At 45.2% G+C, this 13,825-nt stretch overlaps 1 protein-coding gene across 2 annotated transcripts in view; it reads right to left on the bottom strand.

The window, feature by feature from the left end:
• Positions 1–262: 262 nt before the first annotated feature.
• Positions 263–13,825, bottom strand: part of TMEM248 (transmembrane protein 248) — a 39,681-nt gene continuing 26,118 nt past the window's right edge. For both annotated transcript variants that reach the window (XM_017894662.1, XM_017894663.1), the window contains exons 3-7: positions 11,450–11,735; positions 8,056–8,206; positions 5,289–5,472; positions 3,042–3,185; positions 263–921 (exon numbers count right to left, since the gene is read on the bottom strand). In XM_017894662.1, the coding sequence (XP_017750151.1) occupies positions 901–921; positions 3,042–3,185; positions 5,289–5,472; positions 8,056–8,206; positions 11,450–11,735 (786 nt within the window). In that variant the 3' untranslated portion in view covers positions 263–900. The remainder of the gene's footprint in view (positions 922–3,041; positions 3,186–5,288; positions 5,473–8,055; positions 8,207–11,449; positions 11,736–13,825) is intronic.

Here is a 13,825-nt window from a genome sequence, read left to right as displayed (position 1 = left end):
AAAGCAGAACAGCAAACGGTCACTAACTCTAGAGCCACTTACATTTTGAAGCCCTTTTGAGTGAAGAGGCTGCTTTAACTTTGACAACAGAAGGGAGGGACAAGAGCGGCCGAGAAGACAGTAGAACCTTCTGTGCCAACTCCAACGAGACCAGGTTCCTGGTCATCCATGTGGAAAATGAAACTTAGATTTTTATCATGTACGTGACTTAAATGTTTAACATTTTACTCAGGATAAAAGCACAAGTCTGTCCTAACTAGAGTAGTATTAAAATGAGACTATTTTATTTTTTCTTTATAAAGGAAAAAAACAAAAAAACAAAAAACAAACAAAAAAAACTTAGGTATGTTTCCTGCAAGCAAAATGGAGAAAAAGGTATTATTGTTGTTACTACGATTATTAAGCCACAGACACATAAAATCCACAAAATGGATTGGTGGCTTTGGAAATGCAATACTGTATCAAAGGTGCAGACTGTTTCAAACGTTCTCTACATACTAGGCCGAAACAAGAACCAAACCAAACTTCAACCCCACCAGTGACGCAACGCGCCCGTGACCTTAGTGAAAACATCGTCATGACCAGCTCCAACGCAGCTAGATCCAGGAAATCCTTCTCTAGAGACATGTGGAAACATCCCATCAGGTAGGTCCTCAAGTCCAAGGTGGGACTGAAGGGCTCTGGCTGCACCCAGGGCAAAGCACGTGCATTATTGGACCAATTTCTGAATAGATTTTTATAAATATGTACAAATCAGTTACAGGCACTTGAAATGTCTTTGGCTGGAATAACCCAACATCGCAAGATAATGTATTCACAGAGCGTCCAGGCCCAGGCTGGGTTCAGCAGGCAAGGATTATGGTTCTCTCAGTCTCTCTCAGAAAACAAGGAGCTGTGGAATTAGGCTTCAGCCAAAGCCACCTGGAAGACACCAAGCCAGGGAAATCAGTCAAAAAGGGAAGCCCAGGTTAACTCAGCCTCTACCCAAAGACCAGGACGCCACACTGATTGCACATATCAACCAGGCAGTGAAGTTACTAAATCCCTAAGAAGAAAATCTCACCTAGGAAGAAATTACTAGAAATCTCAAAGTCTCCTGCAAGATGCAGCCCATCTGGAACCACTGTGCGGAGACAGAATTAACTGGTTTTTGTTTTTTTGAGACACAGTCTCGCTCTGTTGTCCAGGCTGGAGTGCAGTGGTACACTCATAGGTTACTACAGTTTCCAACTCCTAGGCTCAAGCAACCCTCCTACCTCAACCTCCCCAGTAGCTTGGAATACAGGCATGCACCATTACATGTGGCTAATTTTTTAACTTTTAGTAGAGATGGGGTCTCACCATGTTGCCCAAGCTGGTCTTGAACTCCCAGGCTCAAGTGATCCTCCTGCCTCAGTCTCCCAAAAGTCCTGGGATTACAGGTGCACCCAGCTGAGGTAACTATCTTTAAACCTTGATAAGCATTCTGTTAGAAGACTTCTTATGCTGATGGAACTACAGAGGAGGCAGCTACACAGGGTCAGTAGTGCTCCAGTGGAGACTTGAGAACAACTGCCAAGTCACTCCCTATAATGGTGATGGAGGTTTGGGTATATGATTAAAAATCCAACACCATAATTTAGGTTGAGGGTAAAGACTTCTAATGAAGACAGAAACTACAGTTGGCCTTCTGTAATTGTGGGTTTCATATCCACAGATTCAACCAAAAATACACAAAAGAGGGCTGGGCATGGTGGCTCACACCTGTAATCACCTGTAATCTTTGAGAGGTCAAGGTGGGTGGATCACTTGAGCCCAGGAATTCAAGACCAGTCTGGGCAACGTGGCGAAACTCCATCTTTTCAAAAAATACAAAAATTAAGCAGGTGTGGTGATGCATGCCTGTGGTCCCAGCTACTCAGGAGGCTGAGGATCACCTGAGCCTGGGAGTTCAAGGCTGCAGTGAGCTATGATTGTGTTATGAGCTATGATCGCACCACACCACTCCAGCCTGGGTGACAAAGCGAGACCCTGCCTCAAAAAAAAAAATAAATAAATAAATAAAACAGCAAAATACTCAAAAGAAAAAAACCAATACATATGAATACAACAATAAAATAATACAAGTTTTAAAATACACTGTAATAACTATTTACATAGTATTTACATTGTATTAGGTATTATAAGTAACAAAGAAGCTGGGCACAGTGGCTCACGCCTGTGATCCCAGCACTGTGGGATGCCAAGGCAGGTGGATCACTTGACATCAGCAGTTCGAGACTACCTAGGCCAACATGGTGAAACCTTGTCTCTACTAAAAATACAAAAATTAGCTGAGTGTGGTGGCGTATGCCTGTAATCCCAGCTACTCTCAAGGCTGAGGCAGGAGAATCACTTGAGCCCAGGAGGCAGAGGTTGCAGTAAACCGAGATCATGCCACTGCACTCCAGCCTTGGTGACAGAGCAAAACTGTCTCAAAAAAAAAAAAAAGTAATCTAGAGATTAAAGTTACAGAGGATGAGCCGGGCCCAGTGGCTCACACCTATAATTCTAGCACTTTGGGAGGCCAAGGCGGGTGGATCACTTGAGGTCAGGAATTTGAGACCAACCTGGCCAACATGGTGAGACCCTGTCTCTACTAAAAATGCAAAAAATTAGTGGGGCGTGGTGGCATGCGACTGTAATCCCAGCTACTCAGGAGGCTGGGGTAGGAGAACTGCTTGAGCCCGGGAGGCGGAGGCTGCAGTGAGCCGAGATAGTGCCATTGCACTCCAGCCTGGGCGACAGAGCGAGACTCCATCTTCAAAAAAAAAAAAAAAGTTACAGAGAATGTGCAGAGGTCATATGCAAATATTGTACCATTTTACAGAAGGGATTTGGACATTCATGAATTTTGGTATCCACCAGGGTCCTGGAACCAATCCTCCTCGGATATTGAGGGATAACTGTCATTTCTTTGGATGAAAGGTGCCACCCACAATAAATGGAGTAAGGATAACTGGGACTTTCTGTATACAGAGACCTCTGGCAAAATGCTGGCCTGGACCCCATCCACAGCTCACCTTCTCGGGACAAAATTCAGGATTGCTCTGACGCAATTTGCTGGGTCTGCCCTTGATAACAGCATAGCAAAACATCGTTATCACCATCACAAAGAGGAAGTAACTGGTGTGCATGAGATGCAAATTTATTAATGAACGGTCATCCTAAATAAAGAAGAGAAAAAAATCAGAAACATCTGCTCTGAGTGACTGAAAGGTTTTAATGCTGGGTTTTGAGAGACAGGACTGACAACCTCCAGACTTGCCACAACTTTTCTTCTTAAGCTGCAACAGGAGGTTTCTCATTTTGTCTCCTAAGTGACCAAAGCTGGATCTCATTAAGTGAAGACATGGTGCTCCCGAGCCTCTGTTGGAGAGCACCCACACTTTCCTAGCCCTAGGGCTGTCCTCTGACCTGTCTTCTGCACCCCCACACTGCCTGAACCCTGCCCCTCCAGCAGGCTTCTCCCCTGCAAAGGCTGCAGACACTCTGTCTTTAAGCCCCACTCCTTTCTGGACACATCCTCGTCATGGGACTGCCCTCAGGTTGCATGGCTGACAGCTGAGGCTGCATTCCTCACTACTGGCTATGCCACCACCAGGAAGGCCTCGGCCCCTCACCTCTCCCCAGGGTCGCCTCCCTCCTCCTGCTTTTCTCTACGTCCCTGGATGAAAATGCTGAGTTCATCCTTGATTCACTGCCCTTTGACCTCCTACATGCAGTCAATCCCCAGGCCCTGCAAGTTACTAGAGGGACCCCAGACATGCTTCCATTCCTTTACCCTCTAGTATCTCCAGGCCTCAGGTCAGCCCTGGACTCCCCGCAGGTCACTTACAACATAGCGGGGCAGCTCAGTCTTCTCAACACATTGCCTTACCAACCCCCAAGCCCCAAACACAGGCAGGGAGTGCCCTTGGTCAGGCATGAAGGGCCTCAGCCCACCATCCAGCCTGACCTCCACAGCTGGCTCCTACAGGATCCTGGCCTACAAATGAGCCCCTGAAAAGGGCAAAGGCTGGGCGCAATGGCTCATGCCTATAATCCCAGCACTTTGGGAGGCTGAGGTGGGAGGATCACCTGAGGTCAGGAGTTCAACACCAACCTGGCCAACATGGCAAAACCCCATCTGTACTAAAAATACAAAAATTAGCCAGGCGTGGTGGCAGGTGCCTGTAATCCCAGCTACTTTGGAGGCTGAGGCAGGAGAATTGCTTCAACCCAGGAGGCAGAGGTTGCAGTGAACTGAGATTGTGCCACTGCACTCCAGCCTGGACGACAGAGTGTGACTCCATCTCAAATAAATAAATAAATAAATAAATAAATAAATAAAAAGAAAGAAAGAAAAGGACAAAGGGCCAGGCCAAAAGAAGAGAGATCCAGCTAATACACACTGCCAGAAAGGAACACATTTACAAAATATCAAAGCAATGTTAAAAAGTGGGCTCGGGCCGGGTGCGGCGGCTCATACCTGTCATCCCAGCAATTTCGGAGGTCAAGGCAGGAGGATCGCTTGAGGCCAGGGGTTCAAGACCAGCCTGGGCAATATAGTAAGACCCCATCTCTACAAGAAGTTTAAAAATTATCCCAGCATGGGACATGCATCTGTAGTCCCAGCCACTCACGAAGCTTCAGACCAAGAGTCGGAAGCTGCAGTGAGCCATGATTGTGCCACTAGAGCCCAATCTGGGTGACAGAGCAAGATCCTGTCTCTAAAAAAATAAGTGGGCTCAAGTCTAAGTAGGAAGCTGAGCTAGCACACAGCTGCTAGACGAGATAGATAAGTATTTTCTTCTCCTTGTCTCTTGGTTTAGTTAAATCCTATTCAGGCCTCACTCTAGTCGAAGATTCATCTCCATCTACTACTTACTTCTACCTTTCAGAACTCTAAGCAGTACCATTTTTTGTTCACATGGACACTAGATAGTCTTCTATGAATGTCTGTGAACATCCTCTAAGACAATATTCATATAAGGATCCCTTGTAACCCCCCCAGGGATTAGGCAGTTGCTCAAGAAATAACTGCTGCTGAATAACAGAGAAAATGAACAGAAGAACCAGATTTTTCTTAACCAATGGGTGGCATGTTTTTCCAAGCATCCACCACTCCGCCTAGTGTCCCAACTTACCTGGAAATCTAAAGTGGCAGAGGAGACGCTTACTCAGGGAAGTCAGCAGGGCCTATACCAATGGTTGCAGCACATGCACACACACGTGCATATGCACGCACGCACGCGCGTACACACATACACACGATTTTTCTCACTTACATCTGGAACAATCACTGTAAGCTTGGGATTTAAAGCATGATAGACTTTTCCAATGGCCCCCTTATAACACCAGAAAGGATTGTAATCTTGCGCGTATTTTGTGTTGGCATCTCTGGCAGTTGTGAAGATCTTGTACCAGAGCGTGGCGTTGCTGTATGTGTCAGGAACACAGTGCGGTGGCTGTCTGCAGGGGAAGAGGAGGAGGAAAGACACGTGCTCAGTGGCCTGAGTCATTCACTTGTGTCACCCCCACAGCAGCTGGGAAAACACCAAACACGGCAACACACGTGGAAAGGAAAAATGTAACTTACATGTTCATGCTTCTTTGACATAAATATCATTATATTTTAGTTTGAGGGTCTTTTTAAAAAAATAAAATATAACAGAAAATAAATAGGTGCCTGACATTTAGGAGTTTGGGTGTTGGATTTCTGCCTTCAGAATTCAACCTACAGTCCTCTCACATGCGATGCAAAGGACATAAACTCCTTGTAAGCCTATCTTCTCAAATTAGCTAAACTCTTAGTGTATTAGTCCATTCTCACACTGCTAATAAAGACATATCCGGGACTGGGTAATTTATAAAGGCAAGAGGCTTAATTGACTCACAGTTCAGCATGGTTGGGGAAGCCTCAGGAAACTTACAATCACGGCAGAAGGGGAAGCAAACACATCCTTCTTCACATGGTGGCAGCAAAGAAAAGTGCCGAGTAAAAGGTGGAAAATCCCTTATAAAACCATGTCTCATGGGAACTCACTTACTATCATAAGAACAGCAGCATGGGGGTAACCACCTCCATGATTCAATTACCTCCCACTGGGTCCCTCCCATGACACAAGGGGATTATGGGAACTACAATTCAAAACAAGATTTGGGTGGGGAGACAGCCAAACCATATCATCTTTTCTTTTTTTTGAGACAGAGTCTCGCTCTGTTGCCCAGGCTGGTGTGACCTTGGCTCACTGAAATCTCCACCTCCCAAGTTGAACTGATTCTCCTGCCTCAGCCTCTCAAGTAGTTGGGATTACAGGCGTGAGCCATTACACCCAGCCCAAAGCATATAACTTAGTTACAACTGGAAACTTTACCTACAAAATTCTATATCAGTTACTGTAACACAAAGTAATGTTTAACTTAATCTGATCTTGTCCTACAAACTTCCAAATGTCTAAAATAGACAAATCCCAGGATAATTCTTATTTAAAAAGAATTCACCACAGAATTCTTTTAAATAGGCTGTATCTTATGTATTTCACCTATTTATTTATAGATAATTATCTCCTTTACAGACAGGAGAGACCAAAAAAAAACAAAAAAACAACAACAAAAAAACACCTAAGAGGCCAAACAGTAACACTGAATGCCGCTCAAAAACACTGAGAGGCAAGCTTCGAAACCTTAGATTGTTCGTAATGGAAAAATAAAGTTCGAATTTATATTGATTTTTAAAACTAACTTGTCAAATTCGTAGGTAAAATTAAAATTAGTAATTATTTAATGGGAAATGATTTAAAATGTTACATTTTAAAATTAGTAACTTTAACGGAAAATAAGTTTTGATTTATACTTGATTTAAAACTAAAATTGGCCGGGCGCGGTGGCTCAAGCCTGTAATCCCAGCACTTTGGGAGGCCGAGACGGGCGGATCACGAGGTCAGGAGATCGAGACCATCCTGACTAACACGGTGAAACCCTGTCTCTACTAAAAATACAAATACTAGCTGGGCGAGGTGGCAGGCGCCTGTAGTCCCAGCTACTCGGGAGGCTGAGGCAGGAGAATGGCGGGAACCCGGGAGGCGGAGCTTGCAGTGAGCCGAGATTGCGCCACTGCACTCCAGTCTGGGCAACAGAGCGAGACTCACTCAAAAAAAAAAAAAAAAAAAAAAAAAAAACTAAAATCAAGATAAACTAAAATCAACGATTTTAAACTATCTTTCTGGATAATGGAGATGAACAAAACTTTATCTTTGTTTTATTTTATTTATTTACTTTTTTGAGACAGAGTCTTGCTGTCACCCAGGCTGCAGTGCAGTGGCACGATCTCGGCTCACTGCAACCTCTGCCTCCCAGGTTCAAGCGATTCTCCTGCCTTAGCCTCCGAGTGGCTGGGATTACAGACATGTGCCACCAGGCCTGGTTAAGTTTTGTATTTTTAGTAGAGATAGGGTTTCACCATGTTGGCCAGGCTGGTCTTGAACTGTTGACCTCAGGTGATCTGCCTACCTTGGCCTCCCAAAGTGCTCAGATTATAGGCATGAGACGCCACACCTGGTTGAAAACCTTTATCTTTAGAGAGTCTCCTTTCTCTTTTCTTTTTTTTAAACAGAGACAGGGTCTCCCTATATGTTGTCCAGGCTGGTCTTCAACTCCGGGGCTCAAGGGATCCTCCCACCTCAGCCTCCCACAGTGCTGGGATCACAGGCCTCAGCCACTGCACCCGGCCACAGTGAGCCTCTTTTCTGTAACTTGCTGCTTCTACTCCTGCAGGAAAAGACAGACTATGAATGTCCAGCAATATCCAGGTGCTTTTACTGCCTCGAGGGGACACTAACTTTTGATTTTATTCGTGGAAGTTCTATTTTTAGAATTCCAAATTAAAGAATCCTTTAGACAAATTAAATAATCCCTTAGATAGGTCTGAGTAGAGGTAATTCTATAAAGAAATGTGAAGCAAGCCATCCTGAGAATTTAAGGCCGAAGCAGCCCAGCTGTACTCAGGCAAGTGGGGCTTGTTACGCGTGTTCACCGGGCGCCGGGTACACTTACACAGTGACGGGGAACACCCCGGGACTGGCCGTGAGGGTCATGCAGGCTGTGAACACCACCTGCTCACAGTGACCGTGGAGGGCGCAGTCGTCTGAGCTCCATGCTGTAGGCAGGGTGAAGGTGATGTTTATCTCCTCGTGGGCTTCCCTGCCTATGAAAGAGAAATTGTTTTTTTATAAAGAACCACGTATTTGTTATTCTCCGGCATACAAATAAACCCTGAAATCAAACCCACACAGGAATCATCTATCAGCCCAGGAACCTACCTTTGTGGGATCTGAGGAACAAGAGCAGTCCTGACCCTGACCATGAGGCCTGCTCAACTCAGAGCCACGAAGCAGCGAAGGAAGTGGCCGCTTTCTAGTCATGGCCTGGAGATGCCAAACCAGATCTTGGGCAGATCAGAGGTGAAAAACTTGGGCTGGGTGAATTATCCTCACCATTTCTGCACACCCATCTAGCCATTTTCAAACATTTTTTACACATATTATTTCACTTAAGATTTACTCTTCTCCCATGAACATGACCAAGAAATGCAGTTGTCCCCCTTTTACATATGAACAAACAGAGGTCAGAGGGTTTCAGAGTTAAGAAAGGCAAGTGATGAAGCTTAAATTAAAACCAACGTATTGCCAGGCACAGTGGTTCACATCTATAGTCCCAGCACTTTGACTTTAGAAGGCTGAGGCAGGAGGATTACTTGAGGCCGGGAATTCACGACCAGCCTGAACGTGATAGCAAGACTCTGTCTCTACAAAAAACTTTAAAAAATCGGCCAGGTATACTGGTGCACACCTGTGGTCCCAGGTACTAGGGGAGGATTGCTTGAGCCCAGGAGTTTGAGGCTGCAGTGAGCTATGATCACACTACTGTACTCTAGCTGGCGACAGATCAAGACTGTCTCAAAAAGTACATTTTAAAAATTAAAATGAAAGAATAGCCAGGCATGGTGGCTCATGCCTGTAATCCCAGCACTTTGGGAGGCTGAGGTGGGCGGATCATTTGAAGTCAGAAGTTCAAGACCAGCCTGGCAAACATGGTAAAATCCTGTCTCCACTAAAAATATAAAATTAGCTGGGCATGGTGGCGTGAGCCTGTAATCCCAGCTACTCGGGAGTCTGAAGCAGAACAGTCGCCTGAACCCAGGAGACAGAGGTTGCAGTGAGCCAAGACTGTGCCACTGGACTCCAACCTGGGTGACAGAGTGAGACTCCATCTGAAAATAACAATAATTTTTAAAAAGTAAAAAAAAAAACCCAAAGATGTCCTTATGCCATGCCATAAGAAACAGGTCCACTTGCTACATGGGAAACCCAGAAGTCACCCATACCTTGATTATTATGGGAACATTCTCACCTCTAACCGCCAATAGGAGGCTGGTGGGCACTTAAATTCCTTCAAGGACTTTTTATTTGTTTCTTGTTTTTTTTCGTTTTTTTTTTGAGACAGGGTCTCACTCTATTGACCAGGCTGGAGTGCAGTGGTACAATCTTAGCTCACTGTAGCCTCGACCTCCCAGGTTCAAGCAATCCTCCCACCTCAGCCTCACAAGTAGCTGGGACTAGAGGTGCACGCCACGACACCTGGCTAATTTTTTATATTCTTCATAAAGACAGGTTGTTTGCTATGTGCCCAGGTTGGTCTTCAACACCTGAGCTCATTCAATCCTCCTGCCTCAGGCTCTCAATGTGCTGGGATTACAGGCATGACCCACTGCACCCAGCCTAAGAACTTTTTTAAAAGCCTTTTGGTAACCAAAGAACAAAAGGTTATTCTTCCAAGGCCCAGGTGTCCCATATGAAGCCTTTCCCAATTATTCCAGCTTCCACTGCCTTCTAGCCCTTCTCTTGCGTCACTTACAGTCTGTCATGGGTTTAGTACTGGTCACAGGGCAGTGCTCCACGTTTTATAAGCATGTATTTTTCATATCCCTTATCAAGCACTTACATAGCATTTCCTTTGTGGCAGGAACTATTATAAGTGCTTGATAAACATTAACTCACGTTTATCTTTGTCTCTTCCATAACCCCAAAATTCCAAAAAGAAGAGACCACATCTTAGGTTTTTTTTTTTTTTTTTGAGGTGAAGTCTCGCCTTGTTGCCTAGACTGGAGTGCAGTGGTGTGATCTTGGCTCACTGAAGCCTCCACATCCAGGGTTCAAGTGATTCTCCCACCTCAGTCTCCAGAGTAGCTGGGATCACAGGCGCCCGCCACCATGTCCAGCTAATTTTTTTTGTATTTAGTAGAGATAGGGTTTCCCCATGTTGGCCAGACAAGTCTTGAACTCCTGACCTCAAGTGATCCACCCACCTCGGCCTCCCAAAGTGCTGGGATTACAGGCGTGAGCCGCTGTGCCCGGGCCCATCTTAGGCATTTTCTTTTCTTTTATTTTTTTGAGATGGAGTCTCGCTCTGTCGCGCAGGCTGGAGTACAGTGCAGTGGTGTGATCTCAGCTCACTGCAACCTCCACCTCTCGGGTTCAAACAATTCTCCTGCCTTAGCCTCCTGAGTAGCTGGGACTACAAGTGCAGTGCACCACCATGCCCGCATGCCCGGCTTTTTTTTTTTTTTGGAGACAGAGTCTCTCTCTGTCGCCCAGGCTGGAGTGCAGTGGTGTGATTCTTAGCTCACTGCAACCTCTGCCTCCCGGGTTCAAGCTATTCTCCTGCCTCAGCCTCCTAAGTAGCTGGGACTACAGGTGCCCGCCACCATGCCTGCCTAATTTTTGTATTTTTAGTAGAGATGGGGTTTTGCCATATTGGCCGGGCTGGTCTCGAACTCCTGACCTTGTGATCTGCCCACCTTGGCCTCCCAAAGTGCTGGTATTACAGGTGTGAGCCACTGCGCCTGGCCAATTTTTTGTATTTTAGTAGTAATGGGGTTTCACCACATTGCCGAGGCTGGTCTCAAACTCCTGAGCTGAGGCAATCCACCCACCTTGGCCTCCCAAAGTGTTGGGATTACATGCACGAGCCACTGCGCCCAGTCATCTTAGTCATTTTCTAGTTCTTCCCAGCGGCTTAGCACAGTGTTGGACTAACAATGGCCATTCAAAAATCTATAAACTAATAGCAATAGAAGATGTGTAGTAAATAATGAAAACTCCAACAGGGTAAGCCTAAATAAAAATTACATGTTTGTAAATATTAGACAGGCCTTATAGTTTTTTCAGTTTCTTGTTCCCACAGGCTTTTGAGAAACTACTTCAAGCCAGGTACTTTACCATGTAATGATGGTGTAGAAATGGTTCATGTAGTTCAAACTCAACAAAAAAAGACACACGTGCAAGACTATAATTTAGTACAATATAGTCAGTAAAAACACACACGGTGCATCCTCTTTTTGTAACAGTGGTTGCTTGAGAAGCCTGAATGGAGAGTGGCTACTGCATACCTGAAAGTCCAATCTGATGCCCTAAGATGGTTGAGTACAGATGGGTGACGTTGCGGGAATACCCTCCGAAGGGTTTCAGTGGGTCCAGGGTTAGGGTGATTGTGACTGAGATATTCACAGGGCCCGAGTCCTCCAGGGCCTGGGGGGACTGGGTGGAAGCTCGGGCCTGCCCGCTGGTCATTGTGCTTTCCGGAGTGGTGGTGTCGTTTGTGAGATGCTTTAACGTTTCATTCTCTGATACACACAAGTCCAAATCATTGAACCGTAGCAGAAAAGTATTCCAATCCTTTGGGGAAATGAAAGAAAAAGAAATGAGTGTGAACAGCGCCTGCCTCCCGCTGCGGGAACACAGATAAGACCCCGGTGTGGCACCGCAGCACATCAGCAAACTACAATTCAGAGCTGGTCATTTAAGATCATGACAACACGGCCACCACCCTCCTCACAGGCAGCACAATGTGGCTTTCCTAATCACTTTTATATTCATAACCTAAAATATGAACTCTTCACTGGCACAAGATACTCAATAAACTGTGAAATCAAATCAATTTATTCAAGAAAATCTTCTTTTAAAAAAATCCAGCATATTACACATAGAGAAAATGATCTAGCCTCAGAACCAAACTGGAAAAGAAAGCTTGAATAACAGCATTAATGCAAACTCATTTTGCAATTACAACTCTTTTTTTTTTTTTTTTTTAATAAAGTCGCCTTAAAATAATGTCCCAAAAGATCAGTTCCATATATCTTGCTCTCTTTCTCCAGAACACAAAACAGCAGTGAATACTAATACTCATTAGGGACATTGCCCCCCTTCTTATGGACTTTTGATGACACCTTAGAGCAGCAACAATTTCAAAAAGGAAGGGGTCAGGTGCAGTGGCTTGCACCTGTAATCCCAGCACTTTGGGAGGCCAAGGCGGGTGGATCATTTGAGGTCAGGAGTTCAAGACCAGCCTGAGCAACATGGTGAAACCACGTTTCTACTAAAAATACAATAATCAGCCAGGTGTGGTGGTGTGTGCCTGTAGTCCCACCTACTTGGGAGGCTGCAGGAGAATCGCTTGAACCTGGGAGGCGGAGGTTGCAGTGAGAGGAGATCGTGCCACTGCACTCCAGCCTGGGCAACAGAGCGAGACTCTGTCTCAAAAATAAAAAAAAATTAAAAAATGCCACTTGAGGCCAGGTATAGCTCATGCCTGTAATCCCAGCACTTTGGGAGGTCAAGCAGGGTGGATCACTTGAGGCCAGGAGTTCGAGACCAGCATAGGCAACATGGTGAAACCATGTCTCTACTAAAATAAAAATATCAGCTGGGCATGGTGGCGCATTCCTGTAATCCCAGCTACTTGGAAGGCTGAGGCACGAAAATCATTTGAAGTGGGGCAGAGGCTACAGTAAGCCAAGATCGCGCCACTGAACTCCAGCCTCAGCCTGGGTGTCAGAGTGACACTCCATCTCAAAAAAACAAAAAAAATGTCATCTGAGCAACCCTTAACCAGCCCAGTAAGTCTACCCTTACAGCATCAGTTTAACTGTATGTGACATTTAGTAAGACTGCAACTGGATCTATTAAATTACATTTCCCTAGCACCTACAAACTCAACTGACCATTCTAGTACATTAGGGCTGAAAATGAACATTCTAGTTTCAGTCCTTCATAGTCCTAGACATGAAGAAACTGAGGCCCAGGGCAAATTAGGGACTCTCCAATTCTAATTCAAGGTAGAATCGGCATTAAGTTCTGATTCACAGCCCCAAATGTTTCCCATACACCACTGCCTTTCCTACAACTTAAGATCCTCATTTGAAAATAAAAATCACGAAACTAATCATAACCAAAGTTCTGCAGCATCTCAACAACGCGTTGCTACAGAGCTGGAGTCCACGTTGAACAGCCAGCTAAAGCCAATGCCAGGCCTAATTTGGATTATTAAGGGCTAATTATCCAGGCTTCATTGTAACCATTGGCCTTGCCCAAGTGCTCAACATGGACTCAAGATGTGCAGGAAAGAAATGGCAGGAGGCTGCAAAGCTTTAGTTTTGAGTAGAATATTCATTTTCAGCCCTGATGTGGGGGCAGCCTGTTTTCACAACCTTTAAAGATTGAGGCAGGGTCAGCAAAGAGGGAGAATTAAGCCAGCCAGTATGTCTCTTAGTAAGGAACTCTTTGAAAGGGTTACAAGGTAGAAATAGCTAAAACTCGTTACTTGAACTGTGCTAGAAAGAGTTCACATGTGTAGGCGGTTCCTTTTGCCAAGATCACTTAAGATCTAGAATGCCCTAGAGCACAAGAGAAAGCTATGATCTCAATTACATGGAACAGAACTCTCCTCTCCATTGCAAGGCACACTCAATGTGGCAACCACGCACTCA

The sequence above is a fragment of the Rhinopithecus bieti genome, unplaced genomic scaffold (assembly GCF_001698545.2).
Source record: "Rhinopithecus bieti isolate Rb0 unplaced genomic scaffold, ASM169854v2 scaffold_24996, whole genome shotgun sequence".
NCBI lineage: Eukaryota > Metazoa > Chordata > Mammalia > Primates > Cercopithecidae > Rhinopithecus > Rhinopithecus bieti.
The sequence above is the reverse complement of the archived record's forward strand: the minus strand, read 5'-3'. Positions and strand labels throughout refer to the sequence as shown.